The 19,823-nt window shown below is 35.4% G+C and overlaps 1 protein-coding gene across 1 annotated transcript in view; it reads left to right on the forward strand.

Moving 5' to 3' along the window:
- LOC119643721 overlaps positions 1 to 13,765 on the forward strand; it is a 54,022-nt gene extending 40,257 nt beyond the window's left edge. Inside the window, exons 2-5 of the mRNA XM_038043152.1 lie at positions 2,834 to 3,450; positions 12,122 to 12,308; positions 12,384 to 13,034; positions 13,301 to 13,765. Of these exons, the coding sequence (XP_037899080.1) occupies positions 2,840 to 3,450; positions 12,122 to 12,308; positions 12,384 to 13,034; positions 13,301 to 13,765 (1,914 nt within the window). The 5' untranslated portion in view covers positions 2,834 to 2,839. The remainder of the gene's footprint in view (positions 1 to 2,833; positions 3,451 to 12,121; positions 12,309 to 12,383; positions 13,035 to 13,300) is intronic.
- The last annotated feature ends 6,058 nt before the right edge of the window (positions 13,766 to 19,823 follow it).

Consider the following 19,823-nt stretch of genomic DNA (forward strand, 5'->3'; position numbering starts at 1 on the left):
GAGCTAAAGCACTGTAAATTTTATGTTTTAGGTTATTTGCATCGCTACGGCTTGTATGTATGAGCATAAATTTACGCGCTTGTGAGGGATACTTGATTTTACACTCCTTATTTGGAATATGAATTTTGAACAGCTTTTGTGAAGTATCCAGTATATGATTTGGGTGGAATAGGATTAAAAGAGCTTCTAAAAAGGGCTTCTTGAAGAGATATAAAAGTTTAAATCAAATCACTTATAAATGTACGGAGTTCATCAAAATTATTAATAAGCCCCTAAATGTTTCATTGTAGAATTTTAAATACTTTATTTAATTATAGTGACATCTAAACGGAGTGGTAGGTGGATTAAGTTGACATGTCAGCGTCTCCGTCGAAAAGATCGCTATAGGAATTTTGCGCGAATAATATGTTCTTAGGAGGTTGCGTACATTTGAAGTGCAACGAGTGGGCGCACGTGAATAATTTGAAACTGAAAGTTGATTAAGGGATGAAAGATTGGATTCATTAGAACTTGTAATTTGTTGGCTAAAGTTGAGAGCTGGTGATTCTGAGGAATTTAGTTTATTAGATTTTATGATAAGTGTTGTTGTTTTAATTTTTTCAATATTTGCTGTTGTCTTGATTTTTTCAATATTATCTTTGGCGGTGGATGTAACTGGTTTCGCAATATAATTTTTGGTTAAAATATAAATTTTGGTTAATTTTTGGTATAAATGGTGGAACAGGTTTTTCATTGGAAGCAGTTGGAGTTAAAGTCTTACTAGGCTCGATTTGCGAGGCAAAAGCAGCGTAGGTATTAGTTTTGCCAATTCCATGGGCTACAGATGGATTTCTTTCCCGGTATGTGGGTCGCGCTTCGCCCATGCTCCAGTAATTTTCTGTTTTGACTTTTAGTATTTCACGCATCTGTACAAAACGTGGGCATTGTTTGTCTAACGCTGAGTGTTGATCATTGCAATTTATACAGAAACTACGGGTACAGCTTTCAGCATGTGGAGGATGACTACAGCACTAGTGCATCTTTTTGCCGTATGACCCAGGCGTTGGCAATTTTAACATCTCATAGGACTTGGGATGTATAGTTCTACTTTATATTTATACCACGCCACATCAAATGTTCGCGGTAATCGATATCGATCAAAAGTTAAAATAATCCTTCCTGTAGGAGAGCGTGTTTTTCCGTCATCATTCAGTTTGGTGAATTAATATACTTCAGTCACTCCTTGATTGCCCATTTCGCGGACAGTTTCATCTTCCGGCACATGCTTTAAGCAAGGGGCATAAATTACGCCTCCAACCGAGTTAAGTTTCTCATGTAGTTCAGCTGAAATAGCACATAGATTAGCTAAAGATTTGGCCTTTATGAGCTTTTCGGTTGCGCGCGGTTTCCCAGCGAGGACCAGTAAATTCCCATCGCGTAGAATCGAGATGGAGTCGATGTATGTTGTAATGTTATCTAGAGCTTTTTTTATAGCAAAAGGGCTAATTTAGGAAATTGTTATTCTAGCATCGGTTGAAGAACTAACAATATATTTTTTATCAATAGGACTTATATCACTGATTGGCAACACCGGAAAATCGGAATTTTTACTTTTTTTTCTTTGGGGGAATGTGTCACCTAATAGATGAAATCTATTTGAGTTTTTATCTGGCGGCCCCGGGGCCATTATGACTTATTGTTGTCTATTGTTTATTATTTGTGAAATAACCACTCACTTTAAAAGGTTTGGGAAACTACTGAATAAAATGTCAGATATTTTTAATTTTTTTTTTTTTTTTTAATGTATTTAAAGGAAAATACGTACGGTATCCGCGATGAACAGTTTTCGCAATAAACACACAAAAAGTTCAATAAATTTTAATAAGTTTGAAAACTTTTAAAAACGTATAACGCAATAAAGAAATTAAATAGAAGAATATTTTGCAAAAATTTTTTCACAAAGAGAAAAATATGACCACAGCGCTTGAAGAGAGTTGCCGTTCTGAATAATAATAATAATATATATACATGTTATTATAGATTATTATTATTATCATTACTATAATTATAAAAATTATTATATACGCCCAGAAGGAAGCATCAGAGACTCCACAAAATATACACATTCTTATCAAATCCGAAATCAATCTAAGCATTTCCGTCTGACCGTCTATGTAATGTCCGTTTTAAACTTTCTTTTGGCTGCAAAAATGAAGCTATCGACTTCAAATTTGGCAGAAGAAATGAAAGTTCTTGCACGCAGGTTGGCATTGAAAATGAGGCAAATTGGTGGAAGGGCACGCCCACAGCATCACGTAAACTGAGATAACCTCTATTTTTCAAAGAGAATGAAAAATTGGGTTTTTGCTTTTTACTCATACTCTGTAGCAACTAAATTTGAGCGCATATTCTTTGGAATATTTCTTCGCTGTAGCAGTTTTGCACAAAATGGCAAAAATTGATCACGCGTACACAATATTATAGCGTATTATAATTTAATTGTTTTTAATACCTTTATAACGCACTGAAAGAAGTTTTAAAAACCCCATAACGTAAACAAATTTTTGGGCAGTCTCTTATTTTGAATGCACTTAAACGTGTCTCCATGTCCGTCTGTCCATCTGTCTGTATGCGCAGCTTTGTAGTATTTGTGGTAAACATTTTCCCGCTAGCGAAAATGAAGATATCGCCGACAAATTTGAAAAAGAATTTAGTCCAACTCTTCAAAGAATACGCCCACAACGCCGACATGCCTCTACGACAAAAGATATATAAAAGATTGGGCCCCGACCGAATTTAATTTTCTTACTTATTATTATTATTATTAACATCATTTATAATTTAAAATTTTTAGTTAACAATGGCAACAGGCACATCAAAAATCATTCAAAGTGTTAATCATCAGGAATTCTTTTTAAGTGCAACATTTTCAACCACAACTGCAATGCATCAGTCAGATTGTGACGAACGCTGTAAAGTTGATGGTAATGAGTGCAGTGTAACTTTTACTGTCACCAATCTTGAGGATGTTTCTGCCGGCCACGCTGAAGAAGGTCACCTTCTTATCCATCTTGAGGAACTTGTGAATAAAGAAGAGTATAAATGTGACCAGAAAGACGATGAAAAAGAGGACGAAGAAGAGAAAGATTTAACTAGTTTAACATGGCTCACCGAGTTACGTAACCAACCAATTACTTTGGTTAACATGCCTTTAGATGAAGCTGAAGAAATCAAAAACAAATCTCAAGGCCAGATTTCTAAGAACTCCCAATATATGCCGCAAGAAACTGGAAGACAATTTTGTCAGTTTCAGTGCCCAGTAAAAAAATGCGATTTAAGTAACGGAAGCTTAAGTGGTGCATGGGTTAACCGAAAAAATCGGGAAGAGACTGAAATATTAAATCATCAAAAGGAAGCGAAACGACCCACGCCAATTGAACGTTTCGAAGTATTCTTAAACAAGGTCAAAAGGTGAGTTAGTCTACGCAACACCTGTACAGTGTCCTCACTTGTAGAAATATAACTTTAGATTTTCATTTATTTGCACATATATCGTCAAATGAAATAAACATACATGCTATATATGTTTTATTGCAATAATTTCAGTTAGTTATAAAATTACTCTATAACAATTCAGACCTCTGGTCTTACTTTTTAATTTAATGGACCTATTCCAAAACCTCACTTAAAATAATTAAAATAACGAATATTTTAGCTTTAAAAATTTTCGTCGATCTAAGCTTGTGTGTCCCTCTTTAATTTTCAAAATAAGTCATTACATTGGGAAGTAATCGAAAAAGTGCATTGATCCGAACCATTTTCAATAGCGTTCGCCCGTTAGTGAAAGCACATACCAAATCTTGTCAAAAATCTCAAAAATTAGCGACAAAAGAAAATTTTTTTAAATACCAGTACATATATGCGCGTGCAAGGAAATAGAACGTTCCTGCATAACCTTAAAAAAAAAACAAATAAATACATTAAAATATCCGTTTTTCTATTATGCTTGCAAATTAAGACTTTCAGTGTAATTTCAGTTTTCTTGATCGAAATGGGTGGAACGTTATGGTATGGCTTTAATGATTTTTGGTTGCGAAGGCATTATATGAGTAAAAGCGTATATTTTTAACCATAACGTAACAGCAAAGACTTCAACAAAACTTTTGTAGAAAGACATCACTAAATACATTTGTGATTACTATGAGCGAGAAATACTAAAAATTGTGGAGAAATGCAAATTGCATTTGCGGAACGAGCAAAAAGAAAAATCTGTAGAAAATTTTATAGTAAAATTTTAGTAAAATTTTATAGTAAATTTTATATTATAGTATATTGCACAAATGGTCTATTCAATCTAATATTGGCTTCTAGCTGAATTCGGCTCTACGGAACCAATTGAACTCAGTAATAAACACTGTGGATAAGGCGTTAAGTATAGCTGTAGCAATGGAACTGTCAGAACAAGGAAGTCAATATACACGAGTTCGAGGGAATAAATTAGTAACATGGTTAAACAAACTGTAATTCCCCGAATGCAACATGAGAGTTAATTTGGGAAAATGAAGTTCTTATTGGATCAAACGGAATACAGTTGTTATTTGTTTGGCTAACATAAAATGCACATATTGTAGCAAAAGGTTGACTCCATACAAAATAGGCGCCATACAAAAGAACGCTTAATACAGACGAAGTTCGAGCGGTAGCTCGTCTAGTGGACTACGATAGTACGGGGTTTTTTTCACATTTGATCATAGTCTTATTTCCTATTAATAACTTGCTAAAGAAAAACATATCGTTTAAATGGACTATAGCTTGGGAAGACGCGTTTAACAGAATTAGAAAACCAATGCAATCAGACGTTCTACATTACAATCCTCAATTTCTGATACCCTTAGCAGTAGACGGAGCACCCATGCTGTTTTAAACCGTCGTTTCGCGAAATGAATTTTCTCTAACACATAAATTTCGAGCACCTAATGGTTTGCGAAATTGTAGCTAGAATACGGTATTTTTACTTTTTTTGATTACTTAAACATATGTGACCATGATCCGGTTGCAGATACTCTATCAGCTAAAATAATGATTCCACGTAATTGTGGATAGGAGAAATGAAAACGTTGGCTAACCTTTTATTACGCTTGCTTTCCATCTAATTTTTTCACCCAATTTGACCAATTTTAATACCGCATACCACTTCTGATGCAGAGTATATTAAATTTGAGTGGACGAACACCCAGAAGAACTTAAGATAGAGTCATCCTTTATTATACCTATCGATTTACAATTACTTTTTGCATCGGTCCAAGTTTGCCAGCCCGTCTGAAGTCTTTCGATGTATTTTTGTGTTTAACCTACATGTCTCAACTTTTGAAGTATGTTGAAGAAATTTAGTATACTAGCGTGCTTTCACGAACGAACGAACGCTGTTGAAAACGGTCCGCATCGATTCACTTTTCCAATCGCTTCGCAAGTAAAAACACATTTGGGAAGTTGTTATATGGAAACAAATTACAATTTTCAAATTTTTTCTACAAAACTCGTAGTAATAGTACTTCGGAATTCCAAACTGCTAATAAAAATTAACTTTTTGAACTTCCTTCGTGTAACCGCTCCTACGAAAACTGAATCTTTATATAACGACAAGCTATAATTTTCAATATTTTATAGGGAAAAGTAATTTACAATAGTAAATTGCTAAAGAAACCGACCTTAGTGACTTTGGACCACTCAGATCTCTTTTTTTTATACCACCGTATATAAGGATTCTTAGCAAATGCATATCCTGATATGCCATAAAGGCCTAAATGTTAATGTTTTATGACGAAAATTTGTTCATCATAGTAATTTGGCATAAAAATGAAGTGAACGAATTTGAATCTCATTGGTCTATTTCTTGGGGCGACCTATGTATAAGATTTCTCATGAATAGTAAGCCCTTCATAAAAAGGTTTCATTTTTAATACTTTATGATGAAAATTGGTCCACAGCAGCGATACAGTAAAAAATGGAAAGGTAGGGAAATTGGATCACATAGGTCTATTTTTAAGACCATATCATACATAAAGATTATCATGAAATGCAAACCCTGATATGGAGAGAAAGTCTAATTTCTAATTTAATTTATTTTAAAAATAAATTGTGGTGGAAACTTAAAAATGATAAAATTTGTAGGAACTATATCAAGTTTTCCAAATTTGAATCCCGCCGTGTAATGAATGCATGAAAATAATGTAAAAAAAAAGTGTGAATTTTTGGTATACTATTATCAAAACGAGTGAATAACCATACTCTGCGAAATGGCGTAGATTATCTTATGGTCGCCCTTGCTCGGCTATAATGTTCTTAATTGCTTTAACTCGACAAAAAAAAGTAAATTGGATATCAAGATTAATCCTTTTTACAAAGAGCGTGTTATTGCGCATTATAAATTAACCTTTATCCGAATTAGACCCGTCGAGAAATGCTCTATTCTACGTTCACTCAATTGTTAGAATATATGGCAGTGGGCTTAGACTACAGGATACACTGTTATATTGGGTCATAGAGGTAACTGAGATTCGATGATAAGAGCACAGAGTCAGCCTGCAGAGAAGTGACAAGTTAAGTTAGAAGTTTCCTCCTTTCCGAGATTTTCGGGAAAGATCCAATAAGAATTTATTGAATCGCTACATACCTGCACCAAATTTGACGATTGATGAGTTCCTTATCGCTGGAGAACCTCACTTTTACAACACATATCATAAAATCGGAATAAGTATAGACGGACAAATACACAGATGAATATCCTAAGTCGATTTATAATTTGCCGCTGATCAAGAATATATATACATTATTTCGTGGGGTGTCTGATGTTTCCTTCTGGGCGTTGCAAAGTTGTTTAGTATGGATATACCCCTCATCCTTCGGTGATGGATGTAACAATTTTCAGTTATATTAGTATAGCTTGTTTAGATTAGCATGTGAGCTTAAGCAATAACAATTAAAAATAAACACTAGCATTTTAATTATTACCTTAACTCTTATAAGTAATCGAGAGTCATATCGTGCTACGCTTCGAGGTGAAAACACGTAGCACCACCAGGATCGAAGCGGCAACACTGAAGTAATATTTGATAAATTTTGCGGAAGCGAGCAAAATTCCCCATTATAGTATAGTGAGAATTTCCCACCATACCAAAAAACTCTTTACTCTAATAAGCTGCTCAGTTACATCCGTCGTAGTTGGTAACCTTGGTCAATGAGATAGTATCCACAACGGGAGCGTTTGGTTTTACCATAGATATCATAAATCCGCCTAAATGGCATAAGGTTTTCATCGCTTGTTACGGCTCTGAACCATTTTTGGGGGAAATAACAAAGAGAAATTACGCTTTTCGTAATCAGCATTTGTTGGCTTCACAGCATCAATATTTATTTATTTATTTATTTATTTTAATTCGACTTATACATGAAAGTCAACTAAACAAATAAGAGTTGAGTTCAGTTGGCACTTAAAGCAAAACTTATATTAAATTAATAATACAACTTAGTAGAAGTACAATAAAACAAATAAGAAGGAAAAAAAAGAAAAAAAGCATGTACACAACCAGCATAGAGCCACACTTACAACCGGTACAGGACCAAATTGCAGATGAACCCCTAAGCCATCGCAAACATGCATAAACTTGGCAACCGATAATAATTAACAATAATTCATTTTCGAATCATAACGAATTTTTAAGGACAAAAGCGAGTTTAAGTAAGGCATAGATAAATCGCTCGTATTAAGCAATGTTGCTTTAATGAACTTTAAACAGCAATAAAATTATCCAAGTCACCTTGAAGCTGGTGTGATTGCGATTCAACAGAGAAGGAGGAAAACAGTTTCACATCATCAGCATACATTAAGATCTGGCTGGAATTAACCACCGATGGGAGATCATTAATGTATAAACTAAATAAAATTGGACCTAAGTAACTTCCTTGAGGTAGGCCAGATATAACAGGGAATTCATCCGAGGTGATGAAGTTGAACAAAACCCTGAAGGATCTATTGTGCAGATAAGGGCTTATCCATTTCACTAAATAGAAAGGGAAGCCAGAGGCTTCGAGTTTAAAGATAATTAAGTTATGGTTAACCATATCAAACGCTTTGCTTAAATCAGTGTATGTTACATCTGTGCGAGAGCCACTAGAAAAAGTCTTGAAAACATGACAAGTAAACTCTAATAATTTGGTGACTGTAGATCGACCTTTCTGAAAGCTATGCTGTTGTGGAGAAATATACGAATTAATGGCAAGTGCCAAATGCTGAGTCACAATTCGCTCAAACAGCTTAGGCAAGATGCTCAACTTGGCTATGCCTCCGTAGTTCTCAACAAGTCGTCTACTTCCACTTTTGTGAATGGGAGTAAGGAAACTACTCTTCCAACACACAGGGAACACACCCAAATTTAAAGACCAGTTAAAAATCTTAGAGATAACACCATATAACTCGACAGCGCAAGCTTTAAGTACACATGATGGAATTCCATAAGGTCCTGGCGCACAACCATAGTTTAGACAACTCAACCCTTTAAAAACGTCATCTTCCGAAATTACCAAGTTAAGAATTGAAACCGAGTTAGTTATAGGATATGGATAGTTTGCTAATAAATCGAAATTAGCAATCGAAAAGTTTCGCCGGAAATACTCAGCAAACAGGTTTGAGATTTCAAAATCATCCGAGGAATCAGAGCCCTTAAAAGAAATATGAGAGGGATATGTGGAAATTTTTTTTTAGAGTTAAATTTAAAAAAATATATAGGATTAGAAAACAGAGAGATTTAATGAACTGAAGGTATCTGCAGTAATGATGGTGGTTGAGGGAGTTAAATCTGTGTCTCGCCACCGAGTAAGCGAAATAATCGAGCGCAGAGCCATTTTTCGAATATTTTTTGAATAGCGTATTTTTTCTATTCTTTTAATATTTAATTGTCTTATTAAACCAGGGGGTACACCTGCTTCGAGGTCGGCACTGCTTGATCGGAGCAGATGCCACAATAGCTAGATTTAATGTATTGTAGAACGATGACAATACGCTTTCAGTACTTCCGGTTGAGAAACCAAGCCTTATATGTGAAAGACGATGTTGTAGCAATACAATATTGATTATATGAAAATCATAACATTTATTTAAAAAAGTTTGATTTGGCACATTAAGGCAGTTCAACGAACCATCATCTGAGTAGCCGAAGGGGAGGAATCTCGACTAGCAAGTCAATGGTCGTGGGTTCGAATCTCAAGTGCGGTAGGGTTTTTAATAAAAGCCGATAGCCTTAGATGCTAGTGCTTTTAAGAATTTAGTCTTAGAATTTATTTTTGTGGCGAAATAAATAATAATAATAATAATAATAGGTTGAAAGGAAATGCACATTGATGGATGATAAGGGTCTTCAGGTAAACTAAAAGATGGACAACGATTTACGTAAATCTCGGGAAAATTGGCAAAGCAGAGATCAATCAGTTTACCTTTACAATTAGGGTTACGATTATATTGACTCAAATTATGATCAAACAATTCACTAAAGAACACAACAGCCCTATCAGACGTTGAAGTAGGAATCAAATAGCCAGAATTATCACTGTTACACCAAGTGACTTGAGGCAAGTTGAAATCATCCAATACAACGACCAAATTGTTAAGTCTAGACCGCTTGGCAACATCACAAATGAGGGCAGCGTGTTTCTTGTAAATGGAGATATCAGAATTTGGGGGAATATAGGAGCAGGTTACAAATAGCTGTTTCCTAGGCATTATCGCACGAATGGCGACAAATTCAACGTCAGGAGAAGTGAGAAATTCTATTGAATTGGACACGACTGACGCATATATGGCAATTAATATACCACCACCAATTCGATTCACTCGATCCTTTCTGAAGACTTGGAAAAAATTGTTAAAAAGTTCCGACGAATGAAGACGGGGTTATAGCCAAATTTTGGTGAAGGCCAAACAGAAAAACTCCGTGCTCACTGAATTTAGAAGTAGAACGAATTTTTGAATTTAGGCCCCTAACATTTTGACATAAGAAAGATAATGGGCCTGAAGACACATTTAGTTTTTTGAAGGCGACAAGACTATTGCTTTGGTATTACAGGGACGAACTCGAGGGATAAATTCCTTAATTAAGGATCCTACTGGCCACAGTGGTTTGCTTAACAACATATCACATGTTTTCAGTCGAAACTAATATTTTAAAATAGGAGATTGCCCTAGATTGAGAAGGAGCCATTTTGAAAATGCTAACGCGCTTTAAGTTGACTGATAAGACTTTCGCCGCCAGATAACTTTTTATGTTATCCACCGATTTTTCAAGTGCCAGTCTTGACACAAATATTGCTTTTCTGGGAGGAACTGCCGTCGAGCAAATGTCATTACTTGGAACAGGAGGGGGTTCACGGTTGGGGAGTTTAGAGTTGGGGAGAATATAGATGGCGTTATCACCCTTGCACCAGCCGCTTGTGCGACTTGCCCAGTCTGATGACCAGCGTTCACATTTGAACAGCCAGGGGGAGAGGATGATTTATTTCTCTTTATTATTTTTAAGCGATGGCGCTTGATTAGAGTGAGTGGCGGCCCTGGGCGGATATACCCTTGAAACTTCAGCGTAGCTTAAAACGGAAAGACTTGCCGGCTTGTTTGTAACTATTTCATTACCAACCGACTCAGCAATATCCGAAACATTACTGTTCCTTTTAGAGTTAGAGGGAGCGGTAACTTGTACCAACGATGGGTGCTCAATAAAACGGCACTCATCAAACCTAGACTTAATTAGTTCAAACTTCTCCCACAAGGAGCCGGGATTTCTACTCAATTCCGAGAAACCATGCATCTCCGTGAAAAGTTTGTAAAAATCAATGTCCTGCTGGCTACAGTCAGGACATGACCATCTTAAGCCTTTGGAAGGGTCAGCGACTGCGTCAGCAGCACGGCCGAGAATACCGGCATACTTTGCATGACCAAAGCGCTCGCAGAGCCAACAAGAAACGAAAAAGGCCCGGAACTGGATCTATCCAGTTCCGGGCCTTTTTTTGCGCGACATGGTGTATATAAGCACTCCATGTCAAGTCAACATTAGAATAAAAAAGAAAAAAATTCAAAAGAATCCACAACACTAAGTTTATCTAACAAATTTAAGAAATTTAATTAAACTTCTCCGTTACGTTGTCACTCTGGCAAGAGAGCAAAAGAACAAGAGAAAGCAAAACCAAACTGGCAGCACGAAAAAAAAGGGAGAATAGAAATCATAAAAATTTTCTCGTAAATTTCCTCTTAAATTACACGTAAAATCTACACTACTGAAGCAGCGGTAAACAAGCCAAGAGAAAAGCTATTCACACCACAAGAAGAAAATAAAAAAAACTCAAAAGAAAAAAACTAGAAAAGACTCGAAAGGAATTTACTATTGCGATCACAAGTGCTAATCGCAAGAACCAAAATGAAAATCACAAAAGTTTTAATGTAATTAATGTAATTCTTACACTTTACACATTCAATCCTTTTATACTTTTACAAATACCCTGCTTTAAACACGTATAAAACGAAAACAAGACAATTTTAAGCAATAAAATTAACAAAAGCGTACCATCTCGCCCGCGTCAGTTGCCAAACTGATATAAAGAATGTACATATGCATTTTCATGTAAATCGATGGAAACTTATTTGCTTACGTCACATCATTCGATGAATTCACACACGGAATATATCTGAAGGGCACATTTTGTGTTCAGTGTAATAGGATTAGATGCGCAGTCTGTGTTTGCGTGTGATGTACAGAAGGTACATAATGGTACAAGATCGTATCTGCACGATAAAGAATGTTGTAGTCATTTAATCTAATTGAATCTTAATATGTGAATTAAATAATTTGTATTTAACTCTATTACAACGGTTTTAGTACTGATTCTATGCGAAACTTTAAAATCCTAAGCTATCTAAATAGAATCGAAGGGTCTCGCAAATGTGATTCTATCTATGCATAAACTCAAGATTTGAAGTTTTTTAGGTTATTGACGCCTTAATTCCAAAATTTATAAATTGAAGTAGATTATACTTATTACAACTTAGTGTAAAAATATTCAGAATTAACAAGTCGTAATATCTTGTTTTTATTCTATGTAGGGATCTTGAAATTTACCAACAATCAGCAAATGCCTACCAAAACGATGCTAATGAAAAACCTCCTTTTAACTATTCCCATATTATTGGAATGGCTATGCTGGAAAACGGACGGCGCGTTACTCTGCAGCAAATATGTGCTTGGATAGAGTTGAAATTTGCTTTCTTCCGTGTTCGGAAAAAGTGGAATGTAAATAAAGTGTAGAGTTGAAAAGAAGCAATTAACATGTCCTTTTGTATCGTGCTTTGATGTTGTTTTTTTCAGAATTCAATTCGTCACAACTTGTCATTGCATCCCTGCTTTCGCAAAATTGGTCGAAATAAAGATGATAAAGGCAAAGGTGGCTATTGGGAATTAGCTGTAGATCCGAAAAAATGCGATCGTAAACGTATACGCAATAGGAAGTCAATATTAAGGACTATCAACAAAAATAACAATAGTATCACTAACAAATCGCTAAAACTCAATGATATGCAACGTTCGATGCTGTCCACATATTTTTGCGAGAATAATTATGCAAACCAATGCAATGAAAGAGATAGAATTATTTTTGATATTGTGGATGCTCGACAGAATGGGGATGGAAACTCTATCACTACAGCTAATACAAATAAAAAGGATTGTTTCTTAACACCGACTTTTCCGCAGAATCATCAGCAGCAAGCCGAAATTGACTGCCACGAAAATGATGTATTCATAGCCGGTTTAATCAACAAGCCGGTTCATGAAACTTCGGAAGCGAAGCAAAAGCAATATAATGAACAAGGCCAAGACTACACTTTTGGAACAATTATTATAAGCACCTCTCAAATGGCCGATCTAGCAGATATTCATCAGTTGAAACCAACCGCATTTGATTACATCATTAATCACACCATGGACAATGAAGCATCACCGAAACAACCTTACAGTTGCGTAAGTTAAATCTATTGCTATCGTGTAACATATTTTTAAATAAGCGTGTGCTCATAGAGTTCCTTTGTAGGGAAGGCGCTTTGTTTGTTTGTATTTATTTTCGGGTTCATATAACATTATGATGATATATGTCCATAGCATGTATATTCTCCCTCTTAATACAGGCAGGCAACTCTACGATTTTTAAAAATAAGAATTGAGAATAAAAGCTTGCAATATAATTAAAAGAGTTTTCATATTTTTCTTGTTGCTCTTTTCCTGTAAAGCCGTACGCTGGCGACGAAAATGCTCCTGCATACAATAATTTGCTCACATCCCAAAGTTTTGCAGAAGTGGAAAGGCGGAAATTCGATTCTGATTTTCCTAAAACAATTAGCGAATCCACCAGCCAAATGCAGCTAAAATTAACTCAGGAACGAGGGAAAAACGTTATTGTCGAACAATTAGTTCAACCATCGTCAGCTACATGTGTTACTGTTACACCAGGCTTATATACGATAAACACTGCATACCCGACCCAGCTTTCAACATCAACTTCGATATCTTCCTCAAAGCAGTATCACGCTTCCACTGTTCCCATAAGTGATTGTTGTCAAAATTCAGTCACTGATAACTTTTCATATTATGTTGATGGAATTGACGAAGCTTTTCAATATCTGCGAAGTATTGATACCACCCGTAACGAAGATACTTTGGACAACTTTCTTGATATATCCGTGGGCGATTATTAAAGACTGTAGGGTTAAGTCTTTTTTAGATTTATACAATGCAAAAAAACTTGATATAAGAAATTCGTAACTAAGATCTGCAGTAAACAGGTAATAAAATAAAGTTATTCAATGTAGTAATCATAACAAACATTGGTGTGTTATTTCTAGAAAGTCATTTTGATTTGCATTATTCCCATTGTTATTTGCAGTTTCAAAATTACACGAAATTGTCTGTTATAAGAGTTAGCTAGTAAAAAACGTTGCGAATTAGTTTTAATATCCCTTTTTGTGTCTATGTACTCTTATCTCTTCTCCTTATTCTCTTTTCTTTTTTTGTTGTAAAAATTCTGCATTGATTAAATTTGTAGTAAAAGAAAGCTTGACGAAAATTTAAATTGACAGTGAAAAAACAGATACATTAATCGAAACTCCTTGTCTGAAAAATAACGGCTAGTAAACAGGCAGAGAAGTTTAAAGATAGCCGATTAGATGATAGTTCTTGCTGTCGTTTTGGAAATTCAGTCGTAGTAATACTCGGATGTTAAAATCAAGCCAAGATATATTCCTGGGCATTTAAGTGATTTAGGCGGCAACTGTTAGGAGCGGTTCGTCTATATAATGACTTCTAATTGCGAAGAAAGAACTAAGTGCAACTGAAAAAGGATGGTTGGAAACTCTATTATATGGAATCAGAAATTTTCGGTCAGCTTCTATAAGTTTTGCAAAGAAATGTGCGTTTCTACTTACTTATTTATCTATATACGATGGACGATGGTCTTGAAAGTTTGTAACGCTTATATAGATGTAGCAGGTTCCGGTCGGTTGGATTTTCCCCTACTCTTTACAAGAGAGCAGTGTTTAGTATAATAACCGAATTCCGTTAATTGGTGTCTCTTTTCATAATTCTCTGCTCATGTAATGACGCAATTCAAAGAGAAAAATTATGAAAAGGGAACGATGTCCAAAATCCGTCTGTGTTGCATAAGGGTGAGTTTTGTTTAAGAAAATTTTATGCTGCTTTTTTTGAGTTGTTATGAAAACGAAGCGGGAATAAAAAGAATTTCTACTGAAATAAAGATCAAGAATAAACTTTGCCTGTCAAGCAAGATAAAAGACAAACTTATACTGAAAATTAAAAATTGAGAATTTGTTCCCAAAAACAAAGAGAGTTTAAATAGTGAATTGCGGAACAAATTTAATTTAATTATGCCGTAAAAAGAAAGAAAGCGAAAATGCAAAAACTTAAATAAAATAAAATTCAATATTTTAAAGAGAATAATGTGTGCAAATTATATGAAACTGATCCGCCTGAGTGGCCGAGTAGGCAAGAGTCTCGACTAGCAACTCAATAGTCGTGGGTTCAAACCTCAAGTGCGGTAGAGTTTTTTAATAAAAAGCCGATAGCCCTAGATGCTAGTGCTTTAAGACTTTAGTCTTAGAATTTATTCTCTGGCTAAATTTATAATAATAATAATAATAATAATAATATATGAAACTGAATAAAAAAATGTATAGAAGCCATCAAAATGCAAAACACTTAGAATCGTCAATTATATTATAACGAAAGAAAGCGAAACCACTCGTTTTTCCTATTTAATGGCAAGAGAGGTAATTACAAAGATTTTATCGTATAATAACATACCGAAAAGGGAAAGAAGAGGTGAAAGGACTAATAACAACACCATCATCATCGACTGCAGTCTGGGGAAACTACCACGTCAGGAATTTAATAATAATGATTAATGTGATGAATATGGTTTTGCTCAGATGAGATGTGGGTATATGTGTGTGTGTATGTGCATGTGTGCGTGAATAAGTGAGTGAGTATAACCACGGTCGGTGACTTAGCGGGCCAACAGACACATAAGCACAGACTAACGGAAAAGAGAACAAGATAAACAGACAATACGACCGTTAATTAGCGCCGCAGCTATAATACCCAGCTGGAAGCCATATTCTTTACATAGTTGTAATTTTTTGTGTAAACGCAGATGGGCTAACCAGACAAAACAAATTACATCTCCAGGTTACAAGTTCTTTGCAGCTATATTCTTATAAGTTTCGTATTGCAGTTTTTTCCTGCTTTGTGCTTAGAATCTCATAATTGTCTGTAAACGTGCCACATTACCGAACTCCCTCTTTTTATAATACTTGCTTGTTTTGCGGTGATCTGGGGAGCGCTAGTTGGCAGTATTTCCTGCTATTTGTTCAAGAAGGGGCTTAAAAAGTCACAACTAACGCTGTGCTCAATGTGGCAAACGGTATCGTACGGTAATCGTTGCTCGGATTCCTCACAAGTTTCGCGGAGGGTATTCCTACCTGAGCTTCAGCAATTTTATAACCAATGATGGCTTCGTATGATCTGTACACGTTCGTGAATAGCTACAATGAAGTCTAATTTTTGTCCAACATCTTGTTTATTTTTGTTATTATATCTCAGCCTTTTTTATTTTTGCTTAATTTTTGCAACAACCATTTTGCCTTGTTGTAGCTGATATTTGATAATGCTGCTAAGCTCTGCATGTTTGTCAGGGTGAAAGACAAGTGTCCAGACGGGGGAGAGTTGCCCTATACGAGAATTTGATTATAGTCCAATATATTTTTCAAATTACGTTAATTTTTAATTTCAGTTTCAAACCAATACTGCACATCCTATATCTTATTGTAAATAATCGTCTGGAAATGTTACTTTCAACCCATTCACTTAACATCTCGTATCCTTTAGAGACATCGCCTATGATCAGTATCTTCAAACCTTCGAAGCTATTGGCTAGTGAATCTATTGGAAGTTCAACTATGGGTGAGAAATGATGGGAACGAAGCGTACGGTAACTTTTTCGGAATTGCTGGTTCTTCATGCTCCGTAATAAAGGTATATGGAGAAGTAGAAGCGGCGACCCTAATGAGATAGATGTAAATGCTATTAATGAGTTTCCCGAGCAAAATCAACTAAATATCCGCGATTTGCACCCAGAAATTTAATTTTCAATAATTCTAGAAGTAAAGATTTTCGTTTCTCATTCCACAGTATGAATGAAAGCATTCTTTATACTATTCAAAAAATAACATCTGCTTAAGTTGGGTTTGACGGAGTATCTAGCAAACTTACATATCCAACCGTCTAATACAGGTCATGAATTCGGTACTAATAACCTCCAAATTTCCGAAGGAGTGAAAAATAGAATAAGACCCATTCCTAAACATGGCTCACCTTTTACACATAATTATTTTCGACTGATTAGCTTTCTACCCCGCCTCTCCAAAGTAATGGAGCGTGTAATGGAGCTGCTTCACTAATTCTTGAACAATACTGTTGCTACATATTCGAACGCCTTACCACTGAATCTGATATCCAACGATGATTCCTTGAATGCATTTAGAAACAAATTGACAGCACTGCTAAACATAACATTTTGTTATTGGTAGGAATTGATGATTACGGAGTTAATAGCGCAAGATGAGTACATTAGCAGCCCTCTAGTTGACTTATAGACTCACTTAAGTTATAGTTTCTACTTGCACATTAAATGTACCAATCCAACTAGGTAATAGCCCTATGGCTTTATAGTTATTTGATAAACGAATAAATGTAATGAAAATAGACCAACGCACAAGCTCGGTTGGTTATTTTCGTTCTGATCAAAACGATGAATGGAATTTATACTCACCATTTGAACATAAGTTTCAAGTTAAAATAAAATGTGGATGTACGATTATGATCTCTAAAGGGAATATTGAACGTCCTAGTGATGCAAAAAAAAATTTTGGTAACTGATTACTACTAAGAGGCTATTCCATCTCATTTATTATTTATTTTTTTATTTATGCTTATGTCACTGTTACGTTATTGAGGCCTACAATAAATAATAGATTACAATGTCTACCACGTGCAATACAAAAGTACAACAATACAAAATTTTCTTAAAGAAGAACGAAAAGAAAATTGAAGGCCACGAGAAGAAAGAAAAATAGAAAAGAAACAGGAACCAAGTAGGTAAGTAGAAGGTAATTAAAAAACAATGGAAAAAATAGATGAAACTTTATTTTTTAGTATGTTTGTCAGTGTAATTATTGGCAATATATGGGTTATTGCAATTAGCGAATTTCCCAAATTGTAATTTTGCTGATTTGTAATTTCCGCATATTTTTGTTTCATTTGCTTTATGCATTAAAATACGTAACATTGGCATTTTGCAATGATTTTATACAATACAATAGCAAGTTTTTCTTTTAATTATAAGAATTATATTGTAAGGAAGCGTTTTGCTTCCTTACTGACAACAAACCCGTTCGCCCAAATGTTTACCCGTAGACCCCAAGCAGTCAGTCCGGTTCGTCCGTTTACACGTCTTTTTACTGAACATGATCATCCTCCCAAACGCTCAAACGCATGAAACATATACAACCATATAAAAACGTATTGAAGTATAAACATACAAGCTATATATAAAAATGTACTCAAAGTATTCGCATGTAACACATACAATCATATGAGTTATATGAAGATGTACTCAAAAGCATAAAACGTATTCAAAATATTCGCATGTAACATACAAGTTATATATAAAAATGTACTCAAAGTATTCACATGTAACCTATACAACTATATGCGTCATGTGTACTCAAAAGCATAAAATGTATTTAAAGTATTCGCACGTAAATGTACACATAGGATAGAAATATAAGGAAAAAAGAAACCTTAGCCTAAGTAAGCATATTGCAAGCACAGACCTAAGGTTCACCAAACCATACGATTTGGTACCTGGGTTAGCGTTTTACAAAAGATTGAAAAGTAGTAATGTCAGTGAAACGAACAGAAGCAGAAGCATACAAAAAAGCATAGCGAGTCTGGCACTCACATACCTCACGGGGGACAAATCATACGATTTAGTACCTAGATCAACAATGACAGTAGAACAGACGTAAAAATACGCATGCAAGTAATAGGCAATAGGAAAAGGGTTTGTAAAAGTACACATGGTACATATCATAGGAAGGCATACGTAACGGTTCTGCGGCTTATAAAGGAAGAAAACATGCAATTTCATATGAGTTGGTACCTATCTAGCAATAAAATACTTAAGGTAGTAGTAGTAAATACCGGCAAACATTGTCTGATCAAACCTAAGTAGCATACGCGGAGATCATACACGTAAGCCAGTGTTAACGTTAAGACACACATAAGAGAACCATTTGTGTACAAGTCAGAGCTGAACTAACAGGTTCGATCAAACCTAAGATAGCATACGTAACATTAGATGTATAAGAATACCGTCGCCACACACATGTAAGCAAGTATAGTCTAGAACATACATGTACCGGAACAGCGGTGGTGATCGCGACTATGAAAGAGCGTGTCGCACCACGCTCAGCCTTTCAGTTGTGTCATAGCAGTCAAGAGGTAAGTGATCACGGACATAACCAGTTGACTTTTACTGAAAGGGTTTATTTTTTGACTTCACGGATAGGGGATGGAAGGTTTAGCTTAATCGCCATCCCCGAAGGACTAATAGGACTGTCGAGTTCACGGATAGGGGATGGAAGATTTACCTTCATCGGCATCCCTGAACGACGATGAACACCCACCCTTGCGATGAGAGATGATTAGGGACAGACGATTCAATCATCCATCCAAAAGCATCTAAGTTGTCGTGACTCCCTAAGCAGGGATACATAAATTCTTATAAGTCAGACTTGAAAGGATTTGGCCAAATGGCACGTAACTCGAGGAATTACAGAAGGTTATTACGAACTGAGCTACTAAAAGAAAACAGATTAAGAAGTCCCTTCAGCTTCTGCCGTAGGATACTGTTGTAAAGGTTGAGGAGAAGTCTAACTTTAATAAAATTAACGGAAGAACAACCTAGAAAACTTTTTATCCGAGAGTACAGAGAACTTATATGTGCACCAAAGCGTAAGTGATTATTGAAAATTACCCCCCGGCTTTTGAAACTATTTGCAATTTCAACATTGGCACCATTTACACTTAAAGCAAGATTCGGATGCACATTTGGGGGTTGACACATTATCTTAAATTTTTTAGCTCAGTTGACGTCGAGTTCATTCGCAACCACCCATC

The sequence above is a fragment of the Glossina fuscipes genome, unplaced genomic scaffold (assembly GCF_014805625.2).
Source record: "Glossina fuscipes isolate IAEA_lab_2018 unplaced genomic scaffold, Yale_Gfus_2 61546, whole genome shotgun sequence".
In the NCBI taxonomy this organism is placed as follows: Eukaryota; Metazoa; Arthropoda; class Insecta; order Diptera; family Glossinidae; genus Glossina; species Glossina fuscipes.